We start from the raw sequence: 25206 nt of genomic DNA, 5'->3' as shown, positions 1-25206 counted from the left end.
CATCCTCCTTCCCTCATTCTCCTCCCTCCCCTCAAAAGCCCCCCTTCTCCTTCTGCTTTTGTACCTTTGTGTGTGTGTGTGTGTGTGAGGTCATTGAGTTGAATAAGAAAGCGCTGCCTGCCTGACCGTAGGTGGGAGGGTACTTAATGTAGCAAGGAGGACTTATCTGTGGTTATAGCATTGAAGAAAAGGAGCACCTCCCACGACCTCCAGGATTTCCCAATAGAGGGGCCTCACAGGTCCCTTCTCCATCTATGAACTTTGCCACACCTGAGAAAGGAAATCAAATAGGGTGTCAGCAGATGGGAGATGTCAGGAGCCACCTGGCCATGTGGCACACATGGTGATTGTCATCAGGAACAAGACAGGCCAGAATGAGACTGAGTAGAGCAGACACCACGCCGAGCTCTTTTGTGAGGCTAGGTCCATCAGCCTCTCACTGAGAGACATTCTAAGAAACACCTGGCCGGTGTTCTTCAACATGTCAGCATCAGGAGACAAAGGAAGCCTGAATTGCTGTCTCAGAACAAAGGAGACAACTAAATACACAGTATGTCCCTAGCAGGGGCCTGGCCAGAAGATGGATGTTAGTCAGACAGCTGGTAAACCTTGAATAAGCCTTGTCATTCATCGGCAGAAGGGCAGTAATGCTAGTTTCCTGCTTTTCCATTTCACAGTTGTTACACAAACCATTTACATTTGGAGAAACCAAGGGTAGGCATGCAAAAATTCCTGTCTCTGCTTCTACATTTTTGAGAATCTGCGATTTTCTCAAGGTACAAGTGCGAAAACCATTTTAATAGCAGGAAAGAATGTCAGCACAGCTGACATTTGCCAGTCCTCTATAGGACAGGTTGTTTAGTTGTTTCCCAATGTCCAGATTAGAAGGTGAAGAAGGCCACAGGTGGGAGGATGGATGAAGATACGTTACATAAATGAGGGCAGGGGTGGCTATATTTACATCAGGCAGAGACCACAGAGCTTTAGCTGCTAGGAGAACAAGAAGCTGATTATATAAGCATTACGCTAGAAAAGCGAGTTCCGAAGGAAGCTCTAACTACAGTGAATATACATGCGCCCAGCGTCAACACACCTGTATATGGCCACGCAAACACAGATAAGCTGAAGGAACATGCAGCAGTACAATAATAAGACCAGGAAGCTTCAATATCCCACTTTCAACAGCGGGTAGTATTCAGACAGAAAATCAATGGGGAAGCAACAAGGAGTTGGCTCAGCCTATAAAGTGTTTGTTACTTAAGCATAAGGGCATAAGTTAGATCCCCAGCACACACTTACAAAGCCAGGCCTGGTGATGCCTTTGTAACCCCAACAGCGGGGAGGCAGAAGCAAGAAGATCTGTAGGACTCACTGGCCAGCCAGCCTAGCTCAGCAAGCCAGGTCCAGGCCCCAGTTTTGTATATTTCGGTACATTTGCTTTGGGCGTGTCCTGAAGCAGCTCCTCAGAAGCAGTAGAATGTGTTAGTGTGACCTGCTCCTCCCATGTCCAGGAAGCAGAGAGAAGCTGTATATCTTTGATGACCTGAAACCATCCTGTAAACTTCAGCTTTTAAAGTTTCTGCCACCCCTGAACAGTGCCATGTTGGGGACCAAGGCTTTAAAGCTTTAAGAAATTTCTTAAGAAACGGGCATTTTGGGGCTATGTGTCAAGGCCACAGCACATTCATGATCATAGCCCAAGGTAGCCAAAGGCACTGCTTCCAGGAAGCGAGCTGAGGAGACTTCTCATGGGAGCTCCCGAGCAGCCTTGCCCTTTGAAGGTGCACGTGTATTCTAGTTGCTGCTGTGTGTTTGGCTTCAGTCCAAGCTCTGACAGGGATCATGGTTTAGGCTGGATCTAGTGTTGCTGATCGCTGTGCCCCTGACACCTGATGGCTCTGTTTTTTTGACCTTTCCTTATGCCCTCCCTCATCCTGGGTAATGGAAAATGGTCTGTGCTAATTTTACTTTTCATATCTGATCCCACTTTGGGCAGAAACCGGTGGGGGAGCAGTTGCCTACTCACATCTGGCTTGGCTCTGTGGTGCCCCAGACTAACTGTCCAGCTGCTTTAGACTAACTCCCTCCATATCTCGCCCCTCTCTGGCACATTCTCAGGGCTTTCCTGTGCCAGATGGGACTCTCCAGAGAACTGAGAAGGTTGGGTGTGTATTGCGGGAGCCCACCCAAGCCAGCTCCATCCCTCTTTCTTTTCCCTTCTCCAAAGGGAATTCTTGTTTTCTTCCTCACAGTTTCTTTTCTGGACCTGTGTACCCCAGCTCTCCCACGACTACCCCCTTCTGAGTTGAGATCTCCAGCTCGCCCAGCCGGTCCTGCGTCCTTGAAGAATGAGTGGCTGGCCCTTCACATTTCCAGTCTTGTTCCATCCAGGGCTATTCTTAGCACACTGAAATATGAGACCGCCCCCATGTGCTGGAAGTGGATGTATTGAGGGTCACTGTCATGTTTCTGGAAGTGGCCCACAGCACCCAGGAACTTGTATTCCTGCACATGCATGGTAGGGAGAAAATGCCGCAGGAGCTGCCTTTGCCCCCAGGGCCCCAGGAACTAGATCTAGCTTCTCCATATCTCCATGAGCAGGGAGAAGCAGTGGTAGTCTGTCTGATACAGGATGGGGAAGTCCCAGGTCTCTAAGACAGGCACAGTCGGTGGTGCAGGAGTGTTCTGGCCACTTGAGAGCCATTTCCTAGGCAGTGGGTTTTCTGTTGGCTTAGAAGCTGCACATGAATCTACTGATATTTTAACTACCGTCTGCAGCCCCATGGTCCTGCAGTCATTACCCACTGGCCACTGAGGCTGCAGCCCAGGGGGACTAAGTCTCTATTGTTCTAATAAAGACTCATGAGTCAGATATTGGGGTAAAAACCTGATGGATCAAAGAAGTGCCAGAGTAGTGACTAGCTGTCCTCTCCACATTTCCCAGATTGAAATCCATTCAATCTCTAAATTTCTCCCTACTCTTTCCTGTAGGTCTTCTCTATCTGTATTTCTGCCTTCCCTATGTGTAATTCTGGTCAGCTAGTCACGGGCTTCGTCTCCTTATTCAACGTTAACTTTATTAACACAGTCTTGGGGTGTCACAGTGCAATCAAATATCTTGCAACACTAGGTTTTTGGGTGTATATTTTTCTTCCACAGAACAGACCTTGTAAATGTGTCTCTTATTTTGAAGATTGAAAAAAAATGAGGGTCAGAGAAGGGAACAGTGTGCTCATGTTTGTCCCACGATCTCTGAGCTGAGTATGTATCTTTAAGTTATAACTAGAAAGTCTAGGCTCTTTTCTTTCTGTCCTTGCTTTCTTTCTCTTTCTTTCTTTCTTTCTTTCTTTCTTTCTTTCTTTCTTTCTTTCTTTCTTTCTTTCTTTCTTTCTTTCTATTTCCCTCCCTCCCTCCCTCTCTGTTTGTTTTGTTTTGTTTTTCAAGACAGGGTTTCGCTGGAGTTTTAGAGCCCGTCCTGGAACTAGCTCTTGTAGACCAAGTTGGCCTCAAACTCACAGACATCTTCCTGCCTCTGCCTCCCAAGTGCTGGGATTAAAGGCATGCGCCACCACTGCCCAGCTTAAGTCTAGGCTCCTATAACTTATATATGAGTGATAGAGGTATCGCATAAGCCCCATTCTCTTGTGTGATTTTGAAAATGCAAAATGGCAGCCTTGTGCTTTTGTTGGGTGGGGCTGTGCCATTGCTGGGTTCCTCTCAGAGCTGATGAGGAGGTGAAGCCCCAGAAAGGTCTTCCAAGGCCATGGGCATCTTGGACTGCCTTTAGAACTTTATCTCCTGGAGGAAGGAGGTGAGGAAAGAGAGCGGCCCAATGATTTTGAGGAGCCCGGGGCACAGGTCCTGTTTATCCTGTGGCCTGGTGTTAAGAACTGAGAAAAGGAGGAAGTGAGCAGAGAATGAGCGAGCCTGCATTGCTCTCTGCTTCCTCACTGTGGACCGCATGACTGGCTCAGCCGTGCTCCCACCCTACCACGCTCCTGCTGCCGTGCCTCTCCACTGTGATGGACCGTGCCCTCGAATCATGAGCCGGAGTTCGCCCTTTCCCCCTTAAGTAGTCAGCTGTTTTGACACAGCAGCAGGACAAATAACGGGTACACTCCCTTACTGCTTTGCTTGGTATTTTGGCACAGCAATAAATAGCATAACTAATGTTCTCTTCTTCCTCCCTTCCTTATTTCCTTCTTTTTTTTCCTTTTTGAGATGGTCTCATTGTATCCCAGGTACACCCTTAGAATTGCTACGTAGCTAAAGATACCCTTGGTCCTCCCTCTTGGGTCTCCCATCTCCCTTTTCTCTCTATCAGTAGTAGAGAGGGTCTCAGGTACCTTGGTGGTATCATGGCCCTTGTTAGGGCGGTGCAACTCTGCATCTCATTTATCTTAGTCCTGATCCCTTGGGATGGCTTACTGACTCATCACTAATCCTAGATTCCATTCGGCTGTTTTCAGCCGACATTCCCAAGTCTTACTCTTTTGTAACTTACGCTATTTAGCTATTCTTGGTCTTCAGAGTAAATCTGTCTTAGGTGAATGTAATTAGAAATGCATATTTTGCACACAGGGATATCTTTTTTCTCCTTCGCAGCTGTGCATTTAAAAAAACACATCTGTAGACTGACTATAAAGTTCCTGTTTATAACAGGGGCCATTCTCTCAAAAGCTAGAAACTGTAATCTACTCAAAGCCCTGACTGCCAAGGCTGAAGGTGTTTCTTTTATTCCTTCACTTACTCCATGAGTGTTGATCAGTCTTGTTCACTGGGCTGTGTGCCAAGCCCTATGCTAGCACTGGGGTGGGGATGGGGGCATTGTGCCTTGGAGGAGTTATGCGGGGTGGACCTGGCACTTACCTAGGCTTTGACTGTGTGCAATGGCTGTCTGTTAGTAGAGATTTAAATGGGCAGATGTGGGATTACAGCAGGCCATTGGATTCAAAGGCCGTGTGTCTGACTGTTAGTTATTTATCTCTGGCTGAGCCCAGCTAGTGTAACTGTAAAGGGGTCCCCATATCCATGCCAGAGCTTTCTCAGAAAGAGTAGAACTCTTTAGAAAAAAGAATCTAGCCATCCCTGGCACATTTGTATTCCCAAGGCAGTGCCTCTACACACCCCTGGCGTTTGTAGCTGTTCGTAAAGCCAAGGTCCACGCACGCTTGTTTTGCTAATGACTTCCCAGGTTTATTTGGAAACTCTTCCCATGCGAACTTGAAAGAATAATAGTGAAACTCCATGCTGTTCTTTCTTCTCTCCTTTTGAAAGTCGCTTAGGGAGTTTATTCCTGCTCGGTTCGTCATCAGAGACTCTCTAGCAGCAGGTGGCATTTTCTGAAATTACTACGACCATACCCGTGACCTTTGACATTGCTGTAATGTTACTCAGCACTCATTCCATTCATTTTGCCCAGTTGTTCCCAAACTTTAAGTCGCTGATATCTCCTTGTCTGTCTGGTAAAGGCACACACCCCTTCCTCCCGGTGCCATTCTCTCCATTCGCCTTTGGTGTGTTCAGCTGACAGAGGCCTCTCTGTGTGGGTGATGCTCCACAGAGTTCTCCCCGGCTCCTCCATGTGGGTTTGGTGTGATGCAGTAGCCTGGGTCCTGGGTCCACAACAGTCACTTCTTTTCTGCATCTCCATTTTAACAAATTGAAGAGCAAGGTTGCCAGCTGGAGCTAATTAATTTAATATGAGGTGTTGGAGAAAGTTTGAGAGCTCCCCCTGCCCTGCCTTTGCCCCAGTATGCTGCCTGTGGCTATTAGAATACCTGCTCTGGGCTAGTCAGTGGTGGCACACGCCTTTAATCCCAGCACAGAGGCAGAGGCAGGTGAATCTCTGAGTTCAAGGTCAGCCTGATCTACAGAGTGAGTTCCAGAACAGCCAGGGCTACACAGAGAAACCCTTTTTTGAAAAACCAAACTAAAACAACAACAACAAAAACACCTGCACTATGGGACCCTTGCCCCTCACAATGATTGTACATTTGACAACATACATGTGTATCTTTTGCCTTCTAGGTAGAATGCACAAATGTTGATGATCTATGACTCTGCCATCTGCCTTTGTCAAGATCTAGGGATGGACACTGTTGGAGATGGGATTTGGAGTGTGTTTGAGTAGAGGTGACTCTGGGACTCTTTGAGGCTGAGGATCCATCTTCCTTTGTTTGGGGGCTGGTCATCAATGCAGTTTGTGTTGATTCATGAGGTCAGGCACGTGCGGTTCACCAAATTTATATTGCGTGTTAGCTTGACAGTTATTTACAATAAGTCGAGCCCCAGCATCAAAGATTCCTCCCTGTGAGTGAATGTCTGATAATTTCAATAAACTTGGTCTTCCTTGTAACCTGCAGTACCTTTCACAGAGCCCTGTAATACTGAGGGTATAATCAGGGGTGACTTTCTTCTGTAGATGGAAGGTCATGTCCCTGAAAGATACGTTGGCTGTGGGTGTTGGGTGTGTTCTCTCATTATGCCCATAAATGACCTTGCCACTTAACCACTGCCACTAGGGGTACAGAGATGCAAGGTTGTCACCTAATACCCTGAGTAGTACTGCTGGTATATACTGCTGCCAAGCTAGGATTGTTTAGATAGTCATGGGGTGGGGGCCTCAGGTGGTGAGCAGTCAAAGGCGGACTGGGCAGCTGGTCTTCTTGAAAAGCTTTCATGTTCACGTTCTTCCTTTTCTTCATGCCCATGGGGTGTCAGCAGAGGAGCTGAGAAGAGGGCGATAACTCCTCAGTTGAGCCTCTAGGTTCTCAAGGTTGCTGTAGCACATTCAGCAGAGACAGCACCATGGGATGCTGGCGGTGGGCTCCTACTTCTGGGAAATGGATATGATGTTTTAGCTGATCCATGAGTTCCTGTGTCCAGCCTTGACGATCTCTCAAGGGTTGTGGGTGGAATCATTTTGGAGCTTGCAGATCATGAAGGTATTCAATGAAGAAATGAACAAAGACATCAATGGAGATGACCCTGAGGATTCCACAGCCATTTTCTCCTGAGCTGAATGCATCTCTGATCCCAGGTGCCTTATACCTGGAGCAGTGTCCTGCAATCTCCATCACAGTGTGTAGAGACATTGCTGACAGAGTGGGACTCAGAATAGATGCTCATTCACACAAGACATCCACCTTTTCATAGGGAAGGGTCTGTTCCATGGTAAAATGTCTAGAAAACAAATACAAATTGAAATATGGGGGCCATATTTACTATTTAACTATTTAGTGCATTGAGTCATTTTATTTTCTCTAAAAAGTGGGTGATGGCAAATATATATACATATACATATACATATACATACATACATACATACATACATACATACATACATACATATGAATGTGAGACAGAATCTCCCAGAAGCAGGAATGTGGGTTCTATGGAGAGAGTGCAACCTGCTGTGTGCCTCTGAAGAGGATGTTCTTCACCTGGCCCTGAAAGTGAGAACCCTTTAGGCACATCCTGGACCCTGTCAAGGAGGACAAATCTTTCTCTCATCTCTGCACAGTGCTTTTTCTCACCCGACCCCGACACTGCTGTGCTTACCCTGAGGGCTGTCCAATGAGGACAGGCTGCCTCTCTTAAATCAATTACCATGTACCTTGCTTCAGTGTGTCTAATTGTTCTTTGGAGAGAAGTGACAGGGGTCACATGTCCATTCACAAACACTCTGTGCTCTTTGGTTGTTACTAGGGAAGCCATGTTGGCTCTTATTGACTCTGGGATGAGGGAGATGCTTCTATGATGCTTTCCTAGCCTCCTCTGCAGTGAGGACCTAGAAAGAAGCCCACTCAGGCTCTCAAGCCTACAGCAGCATCAGGCCCTGCTCTAAGTAGCAGAGGGACACGTCATCCCTCCTCTTGGAGGTGAGCAAAGGAGACCTGCATTAGTTACCATCTCATATTGTAATAAAACACCCGGTAAGAAGACACTAAAGGCAGGGTTTGTTTTTACTCTGTTTTGGGGTACAGTCTTCCCTGGGGAGAAGCCTAGCAGCAGGGTTTTGAGGCAGCTAGTCACATTGCATCTTCCAGAAAGAAGGGAGCAAGGCATTCATTCTTTCTGGTGCTCAGCTCAACTTCTCCCTTAACTCAATCTAAGTTCCCTCATGGGATGGTGTCACCTACATTGTGGTGGGCATCTATTAATACAGTTAGCCTGTTGAAAGGAGCTCACTTGTTGGTTCCCGGCTGCTCAGCCCTGAAATAATCGCACAGAAACTATATTATAAATCACTACTTGGCCCATTAGCTCTAGCTTCTTTTTTTTTTTTTAAATATTCATTTATTTATTATGTATACAATATTCTTTCTGTGTGTATGCCTGCTGGCCAGAAGAGGGCATCAGACCTCATTACAGATGGTTGTGAGCCACCATGTGGTTGCTGGGAATTGAACTCAGGACCTTTGGAAGAGCAGGCAATGCTCTTAACCTCTGAGCCATCTCTCCAGCCCCCTAGCTCTAGCTTCTTATTGGCTAACTCTTACATCTTAATTTAACGCATCTCCATTAATCTGTGTATTGCCATGTGGCTGTGGCTTACCAGGTAAAGTTCTGGTGTCTTCCAGTGGGGCTATATGGCTTCTCTCTGACTCTGCCCATCTTTCTCCCAGCATTCAGTTTAGTTTCCCCCCACACCTACCTCTGTTCTACCTTATCAGGCCAAGCTATTTTTTTAATCCATTTATGGTAATCACAGCATACAGAGGGGAATCCGAAATCATTAGCCTAATCTAGATAATCCCTCATAGGTATCTTCAGTCTTGTTCTTCAGTGATTCTAGAGTCTATCAAGGTGACAGTTCGCGTGAGCCATCACAAGCATGTAGAGCCAACACTGACATAGCCCCTTCCTGTGCTGGACATTGTGATGAGTCCACCTTCCCATTCTGATGTCACTGCCCCCATGACATTATTATCTTCTTCCTTATCATCCCGATTGAGCAGGAGGGAGTGATGCAGAGCAACAGTGGCACAAAAGACAGGGAGCCAGGGCAGGGAGCTCTGCGGAGAAGCTTTAGAGAGAAGCAGCCTGGTGCTTTTAGATCAAGTCAGAACTTGATGGCTGCACTGAGTAGGGGACATGAAGTAGGATAGCCTTAGCAGCTTTAGCACTTGCTTAAGGCACACACGTATATGTGCATGCATGCGTGTGTGTGTGTGTGTGTGCATGTACATGTGTGCGCGTGCGCGTGTGTGCATGTGTGTGTGTGTGTGTGTGTGCTTGGTTATGCTGACACCTAAGACCAGGGCAAACAGGCAGGGATTGGGAAGGGCTAAGGACAGCTATGATAAAGTCTTATCCATATCTGGGTGCCTGGGGCCAGCAATTTTTAATGTAGGAAGCAGCTGTTAATTCTATTTATGATCCTTTGGTGCCAGTACCTGATTGCCCTTCTCTCTGTCAAACACCGACCCAGTAATAGCAATATTAGCTAGCATTTAGAGCAGTCTTCCCAGTGCCAGGCACAGCTCTAGGTGCGTTTCTAACACCAGCTGCCTTATCTTCCTGATACCCAGATGAAGAAGCTGCCCATCACATCTCACCAGGCAGCTGGGCAGGCAGTGACAGCTAGCCCTGAGCTGGATGGTGGAGTCTGCTGCCATGGCCCAGACTGTTAGCTCTTAGTCTCTGTTGCCCCAGATGTGCTTTGTAAAACTGTGGATTACCCAACGTTTCATGGTTAGCAGGAGCACTGAGCAGCATACAATGAGCGACTTGTCCCTATGGTCTGTTTCAGGGAATATAATGCAATGTCTCTAAAGGGCCAGGAGTTGGTCGGGAACAGAGCCTGCTGTCTTGTGTCCCCTAGGCTATGCATCTGTCTCTGCCTGGATACTGTCTCTCTTGCCTTGACTTCTCTTTGTCCATCCACAGCCCATATATCACACTGTCTTCACTACAGGTCTGTGGGGTTTTCAAACTTGATAATGTCCCAGTCCTAAGTATTAGGTCCTCTATAACTTGTCCGTCTCTTTTTTCCATCCTTTATTTCTGGGTTTGCCATTAAAATCTTGAAGAAGCCCAAGCCTCCGTGTTCCTTTCCACTCAGTCTCTGGTTTTCCCGTTGCCCTGTTTCTCAGTTAGTTCTAATACCACTTTCACTTGTCCGCGGAGCCATACTTGATGTTCATGCCCATTGCCAGCCTCCTGAGAATAGTTCTTCAGCTTGCATCCTCTCATTCTCCTCGTTCTGTGTCACCCCCTGCTCCTATGTCACAGTATTCTCTGCCTCCACAGACACTGCCTGGGCTCTATCCATTAGGGGCAGTGGCTCAGCCCCATCTGCTTGCCCTGCTCCTGCGGCTACTCTGTCACCGCACAGGCTTATCCCCCACTTCTGACACTCTCTCTCCGCAATTTCCTGTGTCTGGGACATTCTTCCAGGTCCCGCAGGGCTGGCATCCTTATCTTTACTTCTACTTTCACCTCAGATGGCCTCATACAGGAGGTCCACCCTGCCTGTTCGAAAACTCGCACCTTCTGCCTCTACCTCCTGAGTGCAGGAACTGTGGGTACTGCCTGGCACTGTCTCTCCCACCCCGACTTCTCCCTTCTTTTTAAAAAATACATTCCCGCTGAGTGGTAACAACACTCGCTTTTTATCCCAGCACTTGGGAGACAGAGGCTGGTGGGTCTCTGAGTTCGAGGCCAGCCCACGAGTGAGGACAACCAGAGCTATATAGAAAAACCCTGTTTTGAAAAACCAAACAAACTGAACAACAGTAACAAACAAAAAATCCCCAGAATTCAAACACAGGGCTCGGTGTGGAGAGAGAAACTCTTGTGAGTGATGAGACCTGGGTTGTTTATCTTTTAGCCTTTGTCCAGGTGTCTGTCCATTGTCTTCATCCAAAAACTAACTTGATCATTGGATCATCTTTGCCCTTGGTCAAAACCAATTACCTGAGATAGTTTGGGTCTACTTTTGGAGTTATTCCCATCTATTGATTTGCTGGTCCTAGTCAATATAAGAGGTATAAAATAAAGATAATTTCAAAGGCAAGGGTGTTAGAACTGAGGGAGCAAGCTGAGTTTATCCAGTGACAACGACACAAAACACATACTTAGTATAACAAAATAGCTAGGGGTCTGGGAGGAAGAGAAAGGTCAAGGGAAATGCTGGAAGGACATGAATGAATAATTCACAGAAAGACACAATAATGGCCCAAGTATACAAAAAGATGCTCAATTTTCATAACAAGAGAAATGTTTAAAGTTGAGGGTGTTCTAATTGTCACACTGTCAAAATTTGGGCAAAAAAAATTGCTCAAAAAAATCACACTTTCGGAGTGATTTTTTATTTTATTATTACATACTAGGATTGTAACTGGGGCCTCTGATTGGCAGGTAAATGTTATACCATTGAGCCACACCACAGTCTTGGCTCCCATGGTTTAGAGAAAGAAAAGGCCCTGGTGCTGCTCTCCATTCTGTTGTGGTCTACAGGGCGTTTGTTCCTGCATTACCTTATAGTCTTTGCTGCTCACCACACAGACATGTTGGCTGAGGACTCATCTGGTCCTCCAGCCTCTAGCCTGCTTCCTTTCTTTGGCACCAGCACTAAAATACTCCCTTGGGTTGCTGATTGCCCCTGGACTCTTCCCCACCCCTTTCTCTACTCCAGATTCTACTTCTGGACCAGCACAGGTTCTCCGGGTCTCCTGAACTGGACTGTGCTGAAGGCTGCCGTTGCTCAAACCAACCCCTCCATTATCATGGCTGCGGCATTTCATTTGTAGCTGCGTGGTATCTTTAAGGCATAATTAACACCGAAGAGAGATTTTGGCCAAAAGTGCTAATTAACTATGAAGTAATGGTATGACTTTCTTTGGTAGGTTTCCCCGACCCCCGACGGACTACTGTGCTGGTCTGGTGGCAGGAACGAGCCCCAGCTGGTAGCTGGTCCTGGGCATTTGGCTCCCGAAGTGGACTGCATCCCAGCTGTTGCTCTTTTGCCGTATCACAGAATGAATCTGCGGTGACAGGTTCAATTGAGGTCTTCAGAAATTAGAGACCTGCTTATACTTTTAAATAGGCTGGGATGTGTTGAGGGTGGTTGTTTTTTTTTTCCTCCCATAATAGCTTCAGTTATATTAGAGACTGTGGAACATTAGATTAGTAATACAAAATGAACAATAACAGTTCTGATAAGAGCTGATCAAAATCTCGGGCAATATCTGTCAGAACACTCAGATTCTGAGCAAGGATATTGAACAAGAGAAGCAAAAGGCCTTTTCCAAGGTTATATGCAGTTTTAATTACTGTCAGTCACAGGCTCTCTCTCCATTCTTTGATGTGCAACCTGGGATTGTGAGGCCCCACCTAAGACTCGTACAGATTCCACGGTGGTCCCACACCTAAACATTAAACATTGTTTAAATGTTTACAAATGGTTGTGTGCCTCTTAATAAGACTAGTGTCCAAAGTCCGGTTGACTGGGCATGTCTTACATTCTTTTCAGTGCAGCCGCAGACACTGAAGCCTCACGGGTTTTGGCAAATGTGTGACCTGGATGGCCATCCCCACCACTGGGATGTGGAACACCCCATAACCCCCGAGAGTGTCCCTGACTCCTTTACAGCTAAGCCTTCTCCTGTTTCTGGTTCCAAACAACTCTGATCTCTTTACTGAGACCAAAGATTGACCTTTCTAGTGTCCAGTGTGCTCTTGGGTCAACTGCTCTCAGAACAATCATCTCAAGAGTCACCTATGCTCCTGACACCACTCCATGTTCCATTTCATGGGGTGGAGGAGGCAAGCATTCTTTTTTACAGGCACACTACAAAACTGACTAACCATTCCCCTATTCCTTACTGGACACTGATTATTTCCAGTTTCAAGTTGTTGTCAATCACTTCTCCAGACATATTTATATCCATCTTCGTGTGGATAGACGTTTTATTTTTCTTGGTGTGAATTTATTGCTCAATCATAATATAGGGATTACAGATTTAAGTTTACAAAAAATTACTTAATTATTTCTCAAAGCAATTGTGCTATTTTTATAATACTCTCAGCTGTATGTGAGCATTTTAGTAGATTTCTTAAGATTTTTTTTTAAACAGGATGATGTCTCTGAACTGTTTTATCCCTTTCCATAGACACCTTTAATTTCTTGACATTGAATTTACATATTATGTAATTATGTCTAAATTTTTGGTGGAAATATTTAGTTACTTACCATTAAGTCTGGCTTTTCATTGAGGTTTTAATGGTACATTTTATAAAATATACTTTTCCATGTGTTATTTGCTCCAAGTTTTAAAAAGTGTAGATGTTTTGAATGTTGCATCTGCTTTTGCTGTTGACCGTGTGGCATACTTTTCCTTTCTGTTGTCAAATTGTTAACTACAGTGAGAGACGGTCACAAGCGGATGCTCAAAGATTAAGCCATCCTCGTGTTGCTGAGATAAGACTCATATGGTCATGATGTATGATTCATTTTATATAATTTAAAAGTTGATTCATTAGTACTTTGTTAGGAACTTTTAGAGTTAAATTTATGAAAAATACTAGCCTTAAAGTGGTTTTCTTATAAACTCTCTGACTTCAACATTTGAGTAATACTGCTCTGATAAAAACTGGGACCATTTTTCAGAGAGAGAGAGAGAGAGAGAGAGAGAGAGAGAGAGAGAATGTATGTATGTATGTGTGAATGAATGTGTGTGCGTGTGCTACAGCATGCAGGTGAATGTCAAAGGACAACTTAAAGGAGTTAGTTCTCTTCTTCTGTGAACTTTGTGGATCAAACTCAGGTTGTCAAACTTTGATATCAAATGTGTCCACCTACTGATTCACCCTGCTGGCCTTCTCCATCCTTTTTTCTCACACATGTATGAAAGCGACATTTTTCTAAGCCTGATGTTTGATAGAATGTTCTGGGTGAACAGCTGCATATCAAGCTTCTTTTAGGAGATGCTTTTCATGTGAGCTCAGCCCCTGATCATCATGAAGTTCTACTTCTTTTTGATTCTGTTTGGGAAGGAGTGCTCACTGGGTATAGATTACTGTCAGTGTTGGCCCAGAGTTCATTTTCCTTTCAATCCTTTTGCCCTCTGTGGGATCTGAGGCTCATTTTTATTATTGATATTGGAATTTTGCTTCCTTTTTCCTTGATGTTACCTTTCTTGATATTTTTAAGAAGTTGCAGTTGATTCCGTTAATGTTTTGGAGGGGGAGACTGGGGTGGGATTATTGATTTTAATTTAAGAATTGGGTTTTTTTGTCCTCTTTTTTAACCTCTTGTTCCTTTGCATCCTGTTCTTGGCCACCAGAGGTTTCATACATCGTGACACTTAGCTTTGGCAGTGCAGGTAACAACTTATCTCAGATGTGTCTGGGCTCAATTACTTACTAACTTGAGTATCTTCAGGGCAACAGTGTGTCACCTACCTTCCTTACTGTCATGGCTTCTGCCCATAGTGGACATCTGTCCATGTCAACAAGTGGATTGTAGATGGGTGAATGAATATTCTTATGAGTGATTTCCTTGAATGGTGGGGCAAGGGGGTGGGTAGAATGACCAGTTAGATAGCTCTGTGTTGAATCTTGGGTTTATGGACTACGCTACACAGAACCCCTAACTACACAGAACCTTGCTGTGATGGCTAGTTTTAATTGTTAGCTTGAACAATCTAGAATCATTTAGCCAGAGGGTCTCAATGAGAGATTGTCTCAATTGGGTTGGCCTGTAAAGTGTGCCTGTGGAGAATTACCTCACAATTACACACATTGGCATGCGAAGACTTGGGTCTACATGGGCCTCTCAACATCATACTGTGGCTATGGGCCATGTTTGTGTGAGCCAGATGTCCAGAGACCTAGCTCTGATTCCTTCTGCTGTGCACATGTCTTCTTGAGAGGTTGCAATTTCTATCTGTGGTCGGCCTGTCTGTCCCTTACTGAGAAACCATGTCTGCTCTATCCATTTCACCAGGGAGAGAAGAGAATCAAATCATTGAAGAGTGGACCATTTTCCCTAAAGGCCATAAAACAGTAAAGATGAGAGGCAGAATATTCCTCTTCCCTCCCTCTCTCCCCCACCTCCCTGTATTAATTGATGAGTAAAGACCTCATCCATTGTTGGTGGCACCATTCCCTGAGCAGGGATTCCAAACTCTAAGCCTGGAGAAAGTGAGCTGATCAGAGGCATGCATGCATCCTTTCATCCTGCTCTCTGTTGACAGAGGATTTTGTCCTGCCTAATCCCACAGCTGTTTAGTCCCAAAGAAACACACAGAGGTCTACATTAATTATAAACTGGTTGGCCTATTAGCTCAGGCTTCTTATTAACTCTTATAACTTATATTAACCCATAACTCTTGTCCATGTCAGCCACGTGGCTTGGTACCTTTTATCAGCGAGGCAGTCTCATCTTGCTTCCTGTGTGTCTGACTGACAACTGCAGACTGAGCCTATCCTCTTTCCAGAATTCTCATGTTTTTGTTGCCCTGCCTATACTTCCTGCCTGGCTATGGGCCAATCAGCGTTTTATGAAAATACAAGTAACAAATCTTTATAGGGTACAAGACCGTTGTCCCACAACAGCTCTCCTCTTGTGGATGTGACTAGCAGCTTCAAGTTCCTGCTGCCTTGATGCCCTTAGTGATGGACTGTGACAGGGAGTCATGAGCCAAGCTATTCCTCCTTCAAGTTGCCTTGGTCAGGGTGTCTTGCCACAGCATCAGGGGAGGAAACCAAGACACCTGCCTCTGTAGACAGCACCTTCCCCACTATAGGATCTGGGCACAGACCACTCAGTTTAGTGTTTTACATAGACAGGTGCTCAATAAAAAGTTGCCATTTAGAGACCCTTATATTAGCCTGAAAACTCAGTTGTACTGTGCTTCGAAAACAAATATTTCTTTTTTAGTTCCTTGCTCATTGCAGCCTTCTGTAAGACTTCTCTCAAACTGAGGACTGAGATGGTGCTCTGTCCTCATATGGATCATATAGTGTCCAGGAAGGACAGCTCAGGGTTACCTTCCCTTGGCTCTGTACATCCTGTGCCTTTTGCCTGTCAGCTCGCTTTATGGTTTCATTAAAATATTCTAATTTCATCAGGCCGAGGCTGCTTTTTATTTCCTTTTTCTCCTTTTAATCATTAGGAGGGAAGGCAGCAATACTCAATTTCACCAAACCCTTTCTGTGCTTGACTTTTATAACTTAAATGGTCCTCCCCCATTAATTATATCTTTTCTTTGGTTCTCTGCAGAGTAAAGAAACAGCCAATTCCAAGAAAATCAGAGCATGGGCTATTTCTTTCTTGTTCCCTAGAGTTGACAGTTATCTTCCTTTGCACCTTTTGTTCACCCCTGGGTGATTTCTCTCCTACAGTCCTCTCTGGAGGAGGTTTTTAAGTTGGGCTTATGTGTCATGACCCTTGTTTTTCAAGGCCTCCAGAGACTCTCTCTGTTTCCTTGAACACTGTGCCTGTGGTTGAAACAAGAACCTCCCTTCCTGCTGGTTGATAGCTTGGCTCATGTCATGTGCAGATTTGTTCCTATGTCCATGCACTCAGCACTAACTGCACTTCCTGAGGTCAAAGGCCATCTTCACCTCAACCAAGCCCAGATCCTTGCACTCAAAGGATAGCTGGGAGATTTCATTAGGTCAGAAAGAGGGAATGGGATGTTTGAGATGGGAAAAGGACAGAGAGGGAGAGCAAGGAAATAGCTGCCTTGATTAAGGGCACCATTATGGGGCTAGCAAGAAACCCGACACTGGAGAAATTCCCAGGAATCCACAAGGATGACCCCAGCTAAGATCCTAAGCAGTAGTAGAAAGGGCGCCTGAACTGGCCTTGCCCTGTAGTCAGATTTATGACTATCTTAAATGTACCTTCAGCCAGTAACTGATGGAAGCAGATGCAGAGGTCCACAGCAGAACACTGGGCTGAGCTCCCAAAGTTCCCTTTGATTTTTAAAAAGCCCAGTAGCTATGGCTGCCTCCTCATTGCAACTAAATAGGTCAACAGAAGCAGTCAGTGCATGCCAGACACACCTTGCTGGGTAACTGTGGAATCTGAGGGACGAGGGCTGTGCTGGTCAATTTTTTTTTCAACTTGACAGGAGCTAGAGTCACTGGAGAGGAGGGAGCCTCCACTGAGAAAATGCCTCAATAAAATGGCTATAGAATGCCTGTAAGGCATTTTTTCCTATTTAGAGATTGATTGTGAGAGGGGCCAGTTCATTGTGGGTGGGTCCACCCCTGGGCAGGTGGTCTGGGGCTCTATAGAAAGCCAGCTGAGCAAACCATGAAGAGCAATCCAGTAAGCAGCACCCTCCATGGCCTCTGCGTCAACGCCTGCCTCCAGGTTCCTTCCCAGTTTGAGTTCCTGTCTTGACTTCCATCACTGATGGACTATGATGTGGAAGTGCAAGCCACATAAACTTTTTCCATCCTCACATTGCTCTGGTCATGATGTTTCTTCACAGAAGTAGTAATCCTAAGACAAGGGCCGAAGGTAGGCACCTCACTTTAACCTCTTGGAAACACGACTCCCTGTCACACTTGCTAGGGAAGAGTGAGCCCTGACTCTAGTACCTCAGCTCTGCTTGGAGATTCCAGCACAGCAGCACCATTGCTCGACTTCTGTTTTTGTTGCTGCTTCTGGAAAGTGCTTCAGGATGGTGGTTAGGGCCAGGTGCGGTGGGAGCCTTCTCTGTTCTTCTTTGACACAAAGTGGACATGTGTCAGGGGATGTTATTGGCCTTGCATCCCGTTGTTCACTTCCTGGGGCCCTGGCACCATGCTATTATGTTCTGGTCTGCCTCCTGTGCTCCTGGGTTATGTCTGAGAGGTGTGGAGATTCACCTCCATGCTTTCCTCTAACAGTTCTATCTGCTGAGTTTGTTGTTCATAATTCTGTGTGTCTGTGTGGGTTTGCACATGTGAGTGGAGGTATCTAAGGAACCCACAGAGGATTCCCAGGATTCCCAGGAGCTGGAGTTACAGGCAGATGTGAGTCACCAGATGTGGGTTCTGGGAGCAGAACTCAGGTCCTCTGGAAGACAGCACAGACTCTCAGCTGCTGAGCCATCTTTCCAGCCTATAATATCTGCAAAGTTTGATTGGAAAGGGTTGTATAATAAATGTTTCTGACTTGGCCAGCCATAGGAAGTCTCCATTGCTGAGCCTGCTCTGTTTCTGTTTTGTTTTTTGACTTATTCCCTGTAAGAAATACAGTGAAGTTCTCTGCTTGCAGACCTGCAGAATCAGGTGGTGGCTGGATTTGCCCTAAGGGCCCCTGCTGTCAACACCTGTTTGAGAACACTGTGGAAGGCTCTATCATTTTAGTCAGGAGTTAACTGGGCCAAGGTTTCTTGTTACCATGGCTACACTATGTCCCACAGGCTACAGATCCCTGCAGAGTCACCTTGTACTGAGCGGGGTGAGGGGAGTGGGGGTGAGTAGGAGACAGACACGGTATGTAGAAGGTGCCATCATTTCTATAATGCATGTCCCCTGTCCTCGGTATTTCTCTACCTGTGTGCAGGGCCATGGGTGGGGGCTAAGAGTTGTTCCTCCTGAGGGTTCCCGCAGGACTTTGATTCTGGGGTCACAGTCCTGGAGGATTTGCCTCGTATGCTCAGCCCTCTTCAGTCCCAGGTAGATCCAGCACATCTGGGTCTTCCTGTGGTATCTTGGTACCCTTTCCTCGTGTACTGTGCCATTGTGCAATGCCATGGCAGGGGCTGGGCACGAGTCTCCTCCCTGGTGCAGCAGCACTGTACTCCAAAACAATGGTGGGGGCCCTCACTCAGCATTTCTAAGAACGCAGCTCTGCCTCTTTGTACCTGGTTAGTGTTCCTGTATCTTTCCCCCATTCCCGCCTCCCTGTTTTTGGTCCGGGCTGCTCGCCCTGAGTAGACCAAAATCTCATCTCAAAGGAAGGGATGGTCAGCTATGGCCAGACTGAACTGGGGCTGGAGTTTCAATGTCTTTCCTCCCCTGTATGGTGGCCGAATGTGTTATGTTCTTGTGTCACCAAGGGAGACAGGGTCTACCCTCCTACTCTCCTGCCATCCTTCCTATATGCACTCAGTAGGGAAGGTATGGAAGAGCCTAGGAGGGGAGAGTGTGGACCACTGGCACCCTACTGAACTTTAGTCACCCACCATCTTTGTACTGGTGCCTTCTTGCCCATTTGGATGGCACCTACCACCTCTTCATCCCACGCCCCGTTTCTGGCATGGTGGCATTGCCCTGGTCTTTCTGGAAGGGCCTCTGTTGTGCTTCCCTCTGATCTCTCAGTCACTGAGCCTGGGAGTAGAAGTCGCCTTCTACCTTCTGCATGGATGCTGCTCTTCCCAGCTATCTGCTGGTGTGCACCCAGTGTATTTTCTCTGTCAAAACAGAGTGCATATTGGAGCCCCTTCTACCTGAATGTACTGCTGAGGACTCTTCAGACTTTTGGTACCATAGGAAGAGTGGTACCAGATGCATGGTGTGAACTGGGGTAGTTGTTTGATCCTCTCATGTGTGAGGGTCTTGAGACTCTCCCTAGGTGCAGCCTGCTTCCCAGCATGAAATCTCATCTACTTGTGGGTACTGATTTGGTATTTGTCTTAACTTTTTAGACTCTGGAAGCCGTCCTGAATTTCAAGTACTCTGGAGGCCCAGGCCACGTGGAAGGGTATTACAGGAACCTGTCTCTGGGACTGCATGTGGAAGTTGAGCCATCTGTATTTTTCACCAGAGTCAGCACACTTCCGGCAACCAGGTAACTAGGCTGGGAGGGTGTGTGTCTTGTGATAATGGTTATCCTGTCTCACTGCCCAGCAAAGCCATGCCTCTGGCAGGGCAGTGGTCCTTGATGTTAGTGGGCAGCAGGGATGCTGTGCTGGAAATCCCTATGGTGCTCTGCTCTGATCTGACTGCCTCTTCTTCAATGGGGGCTTTGCATAGTGATTTACTTATATTTGGTAGTTCCTGAGGAACCCAGCCTTGTTCTCTGTGATGCTCCTGCGCTTGTGCGATGAAGGTTTTATCCCAGAAGCACCACAAGGACTTTCTATCTCAGCACAGTGTCAGCTCATTCTGCATAGACAATCATTTCCTTCAAGGTAGCCCTCTCTGTCACCAACTCATCCAGGCCTGATCTTCCTGAGAAAGGGAAGGGTGGGTTTGTCCTCTTCAGGGTTACATTGAGAAGGGCCATTGGTTTTCTCTTAGGTGGAAGGTGACAGTTCCTCATCTCATTCTTGTAGTGTGAAAGTGGCATCAATGCCTCCCAGGAGCCCTTGGGATAGTTTCTATGTGCAGCCCCTGGAGAGTGGGGACCCACCTCCACTGGTGGACTGGTCAGCATGTATATGCTTAACTGAGCAGAACAGTCACCATGACTAACGCTCACCTGTCAGTCTTTGGATCTCACAAACAACACTCTGACCTGTGCTATTTATTCCTCTCATGTACTCTATAGGGTAAAATAGAGGTATGGTGTCCATCATAATGATGACAGAAAAATCCATTTGAACAGATCGAGTTCACTTACCCCTGGCCACTGGAGAACAGCTTCGGCAAGAATTAGTGGTTTATCTGGGCCATTTAGCTTCCCTTTTCATCACCTATCACTTTTCCAGTCCTCACTGCCAAGGTGGCTTCTACTTGAATTTTATAAAGCTTTAAAGTTCCTGCCCCTGAGGCAGATTTGGCCAGCATGCTGACAGCCAGCATTAAGGTGTGCCAAGCCTTCTGGATGTGACTCTGCTGCATCGTGTCTGCCTTTCCTGCCCCTTCTCTTCTCTCATTGCCACTGCATCAAGACTTTTCAGATGTGGCACAGGTTGCAATGGATTCTCTTTTGTGCCTCATTGCTATGTAGGTGCTACATCATGGCCCCTGTAGCTGTAAATGGAAACTTAAGGTTGAAGTAGACTTGGAAGCATTGGCTGTTGGCTGAAGCACCACTTTGGTCTTTGTTGCCAACCTGTAGCCTTCATCTTCTCTTCTTTCGGCCTGTGTATTTCTTTTTCCAGTTCTTGGGTTTAAGAGTCCACTTCTGATCTTCCTTTTCCATTATCTCTAACTGATCTCAAAATTCTGGGATGGAATTTCACTGTCTCCAGATCATGTTGGATACTGTATATCCTTAGCCCCATAGGGGGTTGACCAGTTGGCTCTAGTCCTGCTTCTCCCCATGTCCCCACTGAGTTCTGATTTCCAGTATAGCCACTCACACCTTTACAGCCTGAGCTTGTGTCAAGGCAGTTCACTCTTGGGGGCTTCAACTGCATCTTTTCCCTAAAAGTGTCCTTTTTTATTAAACTACCTTTCTTTTATGTAATCCTTTGGAAAACATCTGCTTGACTTTAAGATCGCTTTTACTTCCTGTAGATTTCCCTAGAGAAGTGTATTTCCATATGTGCATGCATGTGTGTGTGTGTGCATGAGTGCATGTGCGCATGTGTAAGTGCATATGTATTTCTCTGAGAGTCCCATGCTTTCCTCACACATGTTTTTCTCTAACACATTGTGTGTCTGATTCCTGGGAGCTCTTCTTCCTTGTTTCCAGCCAGCACCCCCAAATGCCAGGTGCATCCTACAACCTCTTTGAAAAAGGGGCAGGCAGAGCAACTTCTTCATCTTCACTAGCCTGATGGGAGCTTGTTACATTGAATTAGCATGGGATGGGAACGTAGATGTACACACAGGAGTGATAGAGCAGTGGAACATCAGATATGTGAATAAATAGAAAAGACCTGAGCTCCCTCTGGGCTGGGAGTGGGGAGGAAGAGGAGAACAAGGGATGAGTGGCTGAAAAGGATGCGAATAGTACGACTTAGTTGTCTGTGTCCAACGATGCCCCAGTGCAGACAGATTCAGTACTGCATTGGAAAGTGAAGCTTGTCAGACTCCATATGACAAGACACTAACTGTATGCCCCTTGCAAGAAACCAGCATCAAATATGCCCAGTATATGTAAACCCTAATATATAGAAGATTGGTATGAACTTATTAACATTAAACATTTGGGCTTGCAAGAGAAAGAGATGGGAAAATTTGTAATGATTGAAAAATTGAGTTCTCATTACAGTTCTAAATAGAAATACATATAAAAACATAATTTCAAAATAAAACTGGCACACAAAGGGGAGAAGCAGATAACCCCATGGTATACATACCTGACTGTTTGGATATTATTTAAGTATGCAAAACAAACCCACAGGAAAAGCGTAGCCAACCTAGTCATTTTTGTTAACCAGATCCACCTAATTGTATTTATGGAAGAGTGAATGCTTATATTAGAAATGAATGGCTTGGCATCGCTGGAGTGGCTTCTGCATCACACAAAGAGAGTTCAGTACTCCCAGAAGAAATTGTAGAGAAGAAAGCATATCAGTAAAATGGGGCGTGAAAGAGAGTTTGCAGAGTCAATGGAACCAAAAGCTGATACTTCAAAAAGATTAATAATAAAATTAATCATAACTAGGGCAATGAGGGGGAAAGAGAGAAAACACACATTGTTAGTAGAAGAGGTGGAAGATGAGGCCTTCTGTGGGTTTTCTATACACTATATTTGGAAATGTAAGAGGATACGGTAGAGAGCCATATCTTAGTGCATTTAACAACTTGGGCAAAACGGATCAATGTTTCGAGGGAAGAAAGCAAAGTTCTAAAATTGACCCAGAAGAAGTAGAGCTTGTGAATAGACACTCTCAATTAGAAAGTTCCCACGAAGAAGCATTCTGTGGCCCCAGATGACGCCTCCAGGAAGTAGTTCAAGCTTTTAAGAAGGCAAGCTTTATCAAGGTACATTTAAAAATGGTTTTCTTCTGCTTCTTTTGGGTTAGGATGATCAAGTCTTTCTGTTGTGTGACCACTGGGTTCTTGTGTGACCATGTTGCTTTTTAGATTTTTGGATGAATTCTTGGATTGATGCCTAACTCATCTTTTTCTTCAATTGATGCCAGCAGTGTCATTGCATCATGGTCCAATCCTTGAAGTGGCTGTCTGCATCTTTGGGAATTGTTCTTGTTCTGTTCTGTTCTGGCCCCCAGTCACCTGAAACATGTTAGAGGAACACAAAATAAACCTATGATTAGGCACCACCGTATACATCCTAGGGTGGCTAACATGGGTAATGCTAACAGCATTTAATGTTGGTGAAGTTGAGGTTGAACTGGAATTTGTGGGCATTCATGTTGACCAGCAGCTCTTTGGGGAGCTTTGAAACACATACCTACCCAGCGAGATGCCAGTTTCATTTCTGTATGTTTATTTTAGAGAACTAAAAAAAAATCTGTATCTACCAGAAAGACTCATGTAAGAATTTATATAACAGCGTTGCTTTCTATAACTCCAGTGTGGAAATGACTTGGAATGCCTGTGAGCAGGAGAATGGGTGAGCCGTCTTTGATGCGGTCCCACAGGGGACACTGCTCAGAAACAAAAGGAGCTTTCGGAACACGATGCACTGAGTTCCAGACAGTGTCTCCCTCCCTGCGGTCACAGAGCCTTGCACAGTGGCTGACTGCGGACTGAGGTGGGTGGGAGGAAGTGGGCTGGGATGGTATGAAGGTCTATTCCTACCTTGATTTTCCTGGACTTTGCCTTTGCCTCTGATGTTCCCTCTCCCAGAGAGGACCTCAGTTCTAGGCAGATCGCCTTCGTGTCTTATCCTAGAAGGCCCAGTGTCTTTCTACCTCAGTGAATTGTTGTGTGTCTAGTAGGGTCCTGTCCCGAAGTTCAGATAGTGTAAGGACTCATCAGTCTTTTACATCTTTGTCTCTCATCCCATATAAGTTGTCCCTTGATTTTAAAACATTTAATGGTCAGATATAAAACTATGTGTGCAACCAAAGAGGGCCCTTAATTTTTATGGGCGATGTCGGGAAAGTTAATCATGAGAGATGGGATGTTGCAGTGTTCAACGCTGGGTCAACCCATGGGAGGACCCTGGGAAGCGCAAAGCATTGATGACTCCCTCTAGGTTTTAAGACTGGCAGAATGGGAGCCAAGCTGAAGTTCTATTTTCCTTCGCGACTGCAGCAGAATCAACATGCATCTGGGCACTCAGCATTAGCGGTTTATTGAAGTGGCGTGCTGCGACATGTTAGGAATTCATTGCTTGCTTTTTGCTCACGGTGAAGATTGTTCTGTCAGAATCCTGTGGTGCTAGAGTTCTCCACATCTCACTTTTAAAGTCAGGCCCCTCTCAACACACTTGGACTACAGATGAGGCCAGGCGGGTGTTGGATGCTTTTCTCCAGCTCCTGTAGCTTGCTGGTGACAGTTGAATCTAGGTTTTCATACTTCAAAGCCACTACAGTGTGAACAGCTGAATGACCACCTGCTTTTGAGAACTTTCATGGAGGTTTAGACTGATTTTAGTATAAACAGAAGCCAGATATGTCACACAAAAAAATCACAGTGGCATTAAGCCAATTGTATTGTTAAGCCCAGCTGCAAATGTGCATGGGTCATTTGCTCCCAGAATAGCCAGGATTTCTGTCCCTGCCATCTCTATAGTTTTTTTTGGGTGTGTGTGTGTGTATGTTGTATGTGCATGTATGCAGACATGAGTGTCCGTGTGTATGTCTGGTGATCAGAAGAGTATTCAGGTACTTGCTCTTTAACACTCTACTTTGTCCCCTTGAGACGGGGTCTGTCACTAAACTTGACATGAGACTGGCAACCAGTAAGCCCCAGTGAGTCAATCCTCCTGTTTCTGCCTCTGCCCCCCAGCACTGAGGTTATAGGTAAATATTGCCATGCCCAGCTTTTTTTTTTCTTTTAATTTTTCCATGAGTTCTAGGGAAGCCAAGCTCAGGTTGTCACGCATGTGCATCAAGCGCTCTTCCCCCCAGGTAATCTCCATAGCCCCGCTGATGCGACCATTTTCTGGGAAGGAAAAGGGGAAGATAAATGTCCTTTATTCTGGGTATGTTATGTTCAGCATCCTGTTCTTATTCCAGAATGTCTTTGGAGGTGGGCATTATGCCCTGGAGTGTGCAATGGCTCTGCATGTGTTATACACATTGGCACACGAAGGCTTGGGTCTACATGGGCCTCTCAACATTATACTGTGGCTATGGGCCATGTTTGTGTGAGCCAGATGTCCAGAGACCTAGCTCTGATTCCTTCTGCTGTGCACATGTCTTCTTGAGAGGTTGCAATTTCTATCTGTGGTCGGCCTGTCTGTCCCTTACTGAGAAACCATGTCTGCTCTATCCATTTCAC

At 45.8% G+C, this 25206-nt stretch overlaps 1 protein-coding gene across 2 annotated transcripts in view; it reads left to right on the top strand.

Moving 5' to 3' along the window:
- Trappc9 (trafficking protein particle complex subunit 9) overlaps positions 1-25206 on the top strand; it is a 432805-nt gene that overhangs the window by 245341 nt on the left and 162258 nt on the right. For both annotated transcript variants that reach the window (XM_057792283.1, XM_057792282.1), the window contains one exon: positions 19602-19744. In XM_057792283.1, coding sequence (XP_057648266.1) covers positions 19602-19744 — 143 coding nt within the window. The remainder of the gene's footprint in view (positions 1-19601; positions 19745-25206) is intronic.

Source organism: Chionomys nivalis, chromosome 17 (genome assembly GCF_950005125.1).
Source record: "Chionomys nivalis chromosome 17, mChiNiv1.1, whole genome shotgun sequence".
In the NCBI taxonomy this organism is placed as follows: domain Eukaryota; kingdom Metazoa; phylum Chordata; class Mammalia; order Rodentia; family Cricetidae; genus Chionomys; species Chionomys nivalis.
This window is presented reverse-complemented; position numbering and strand designations above follow the sequence as displayed.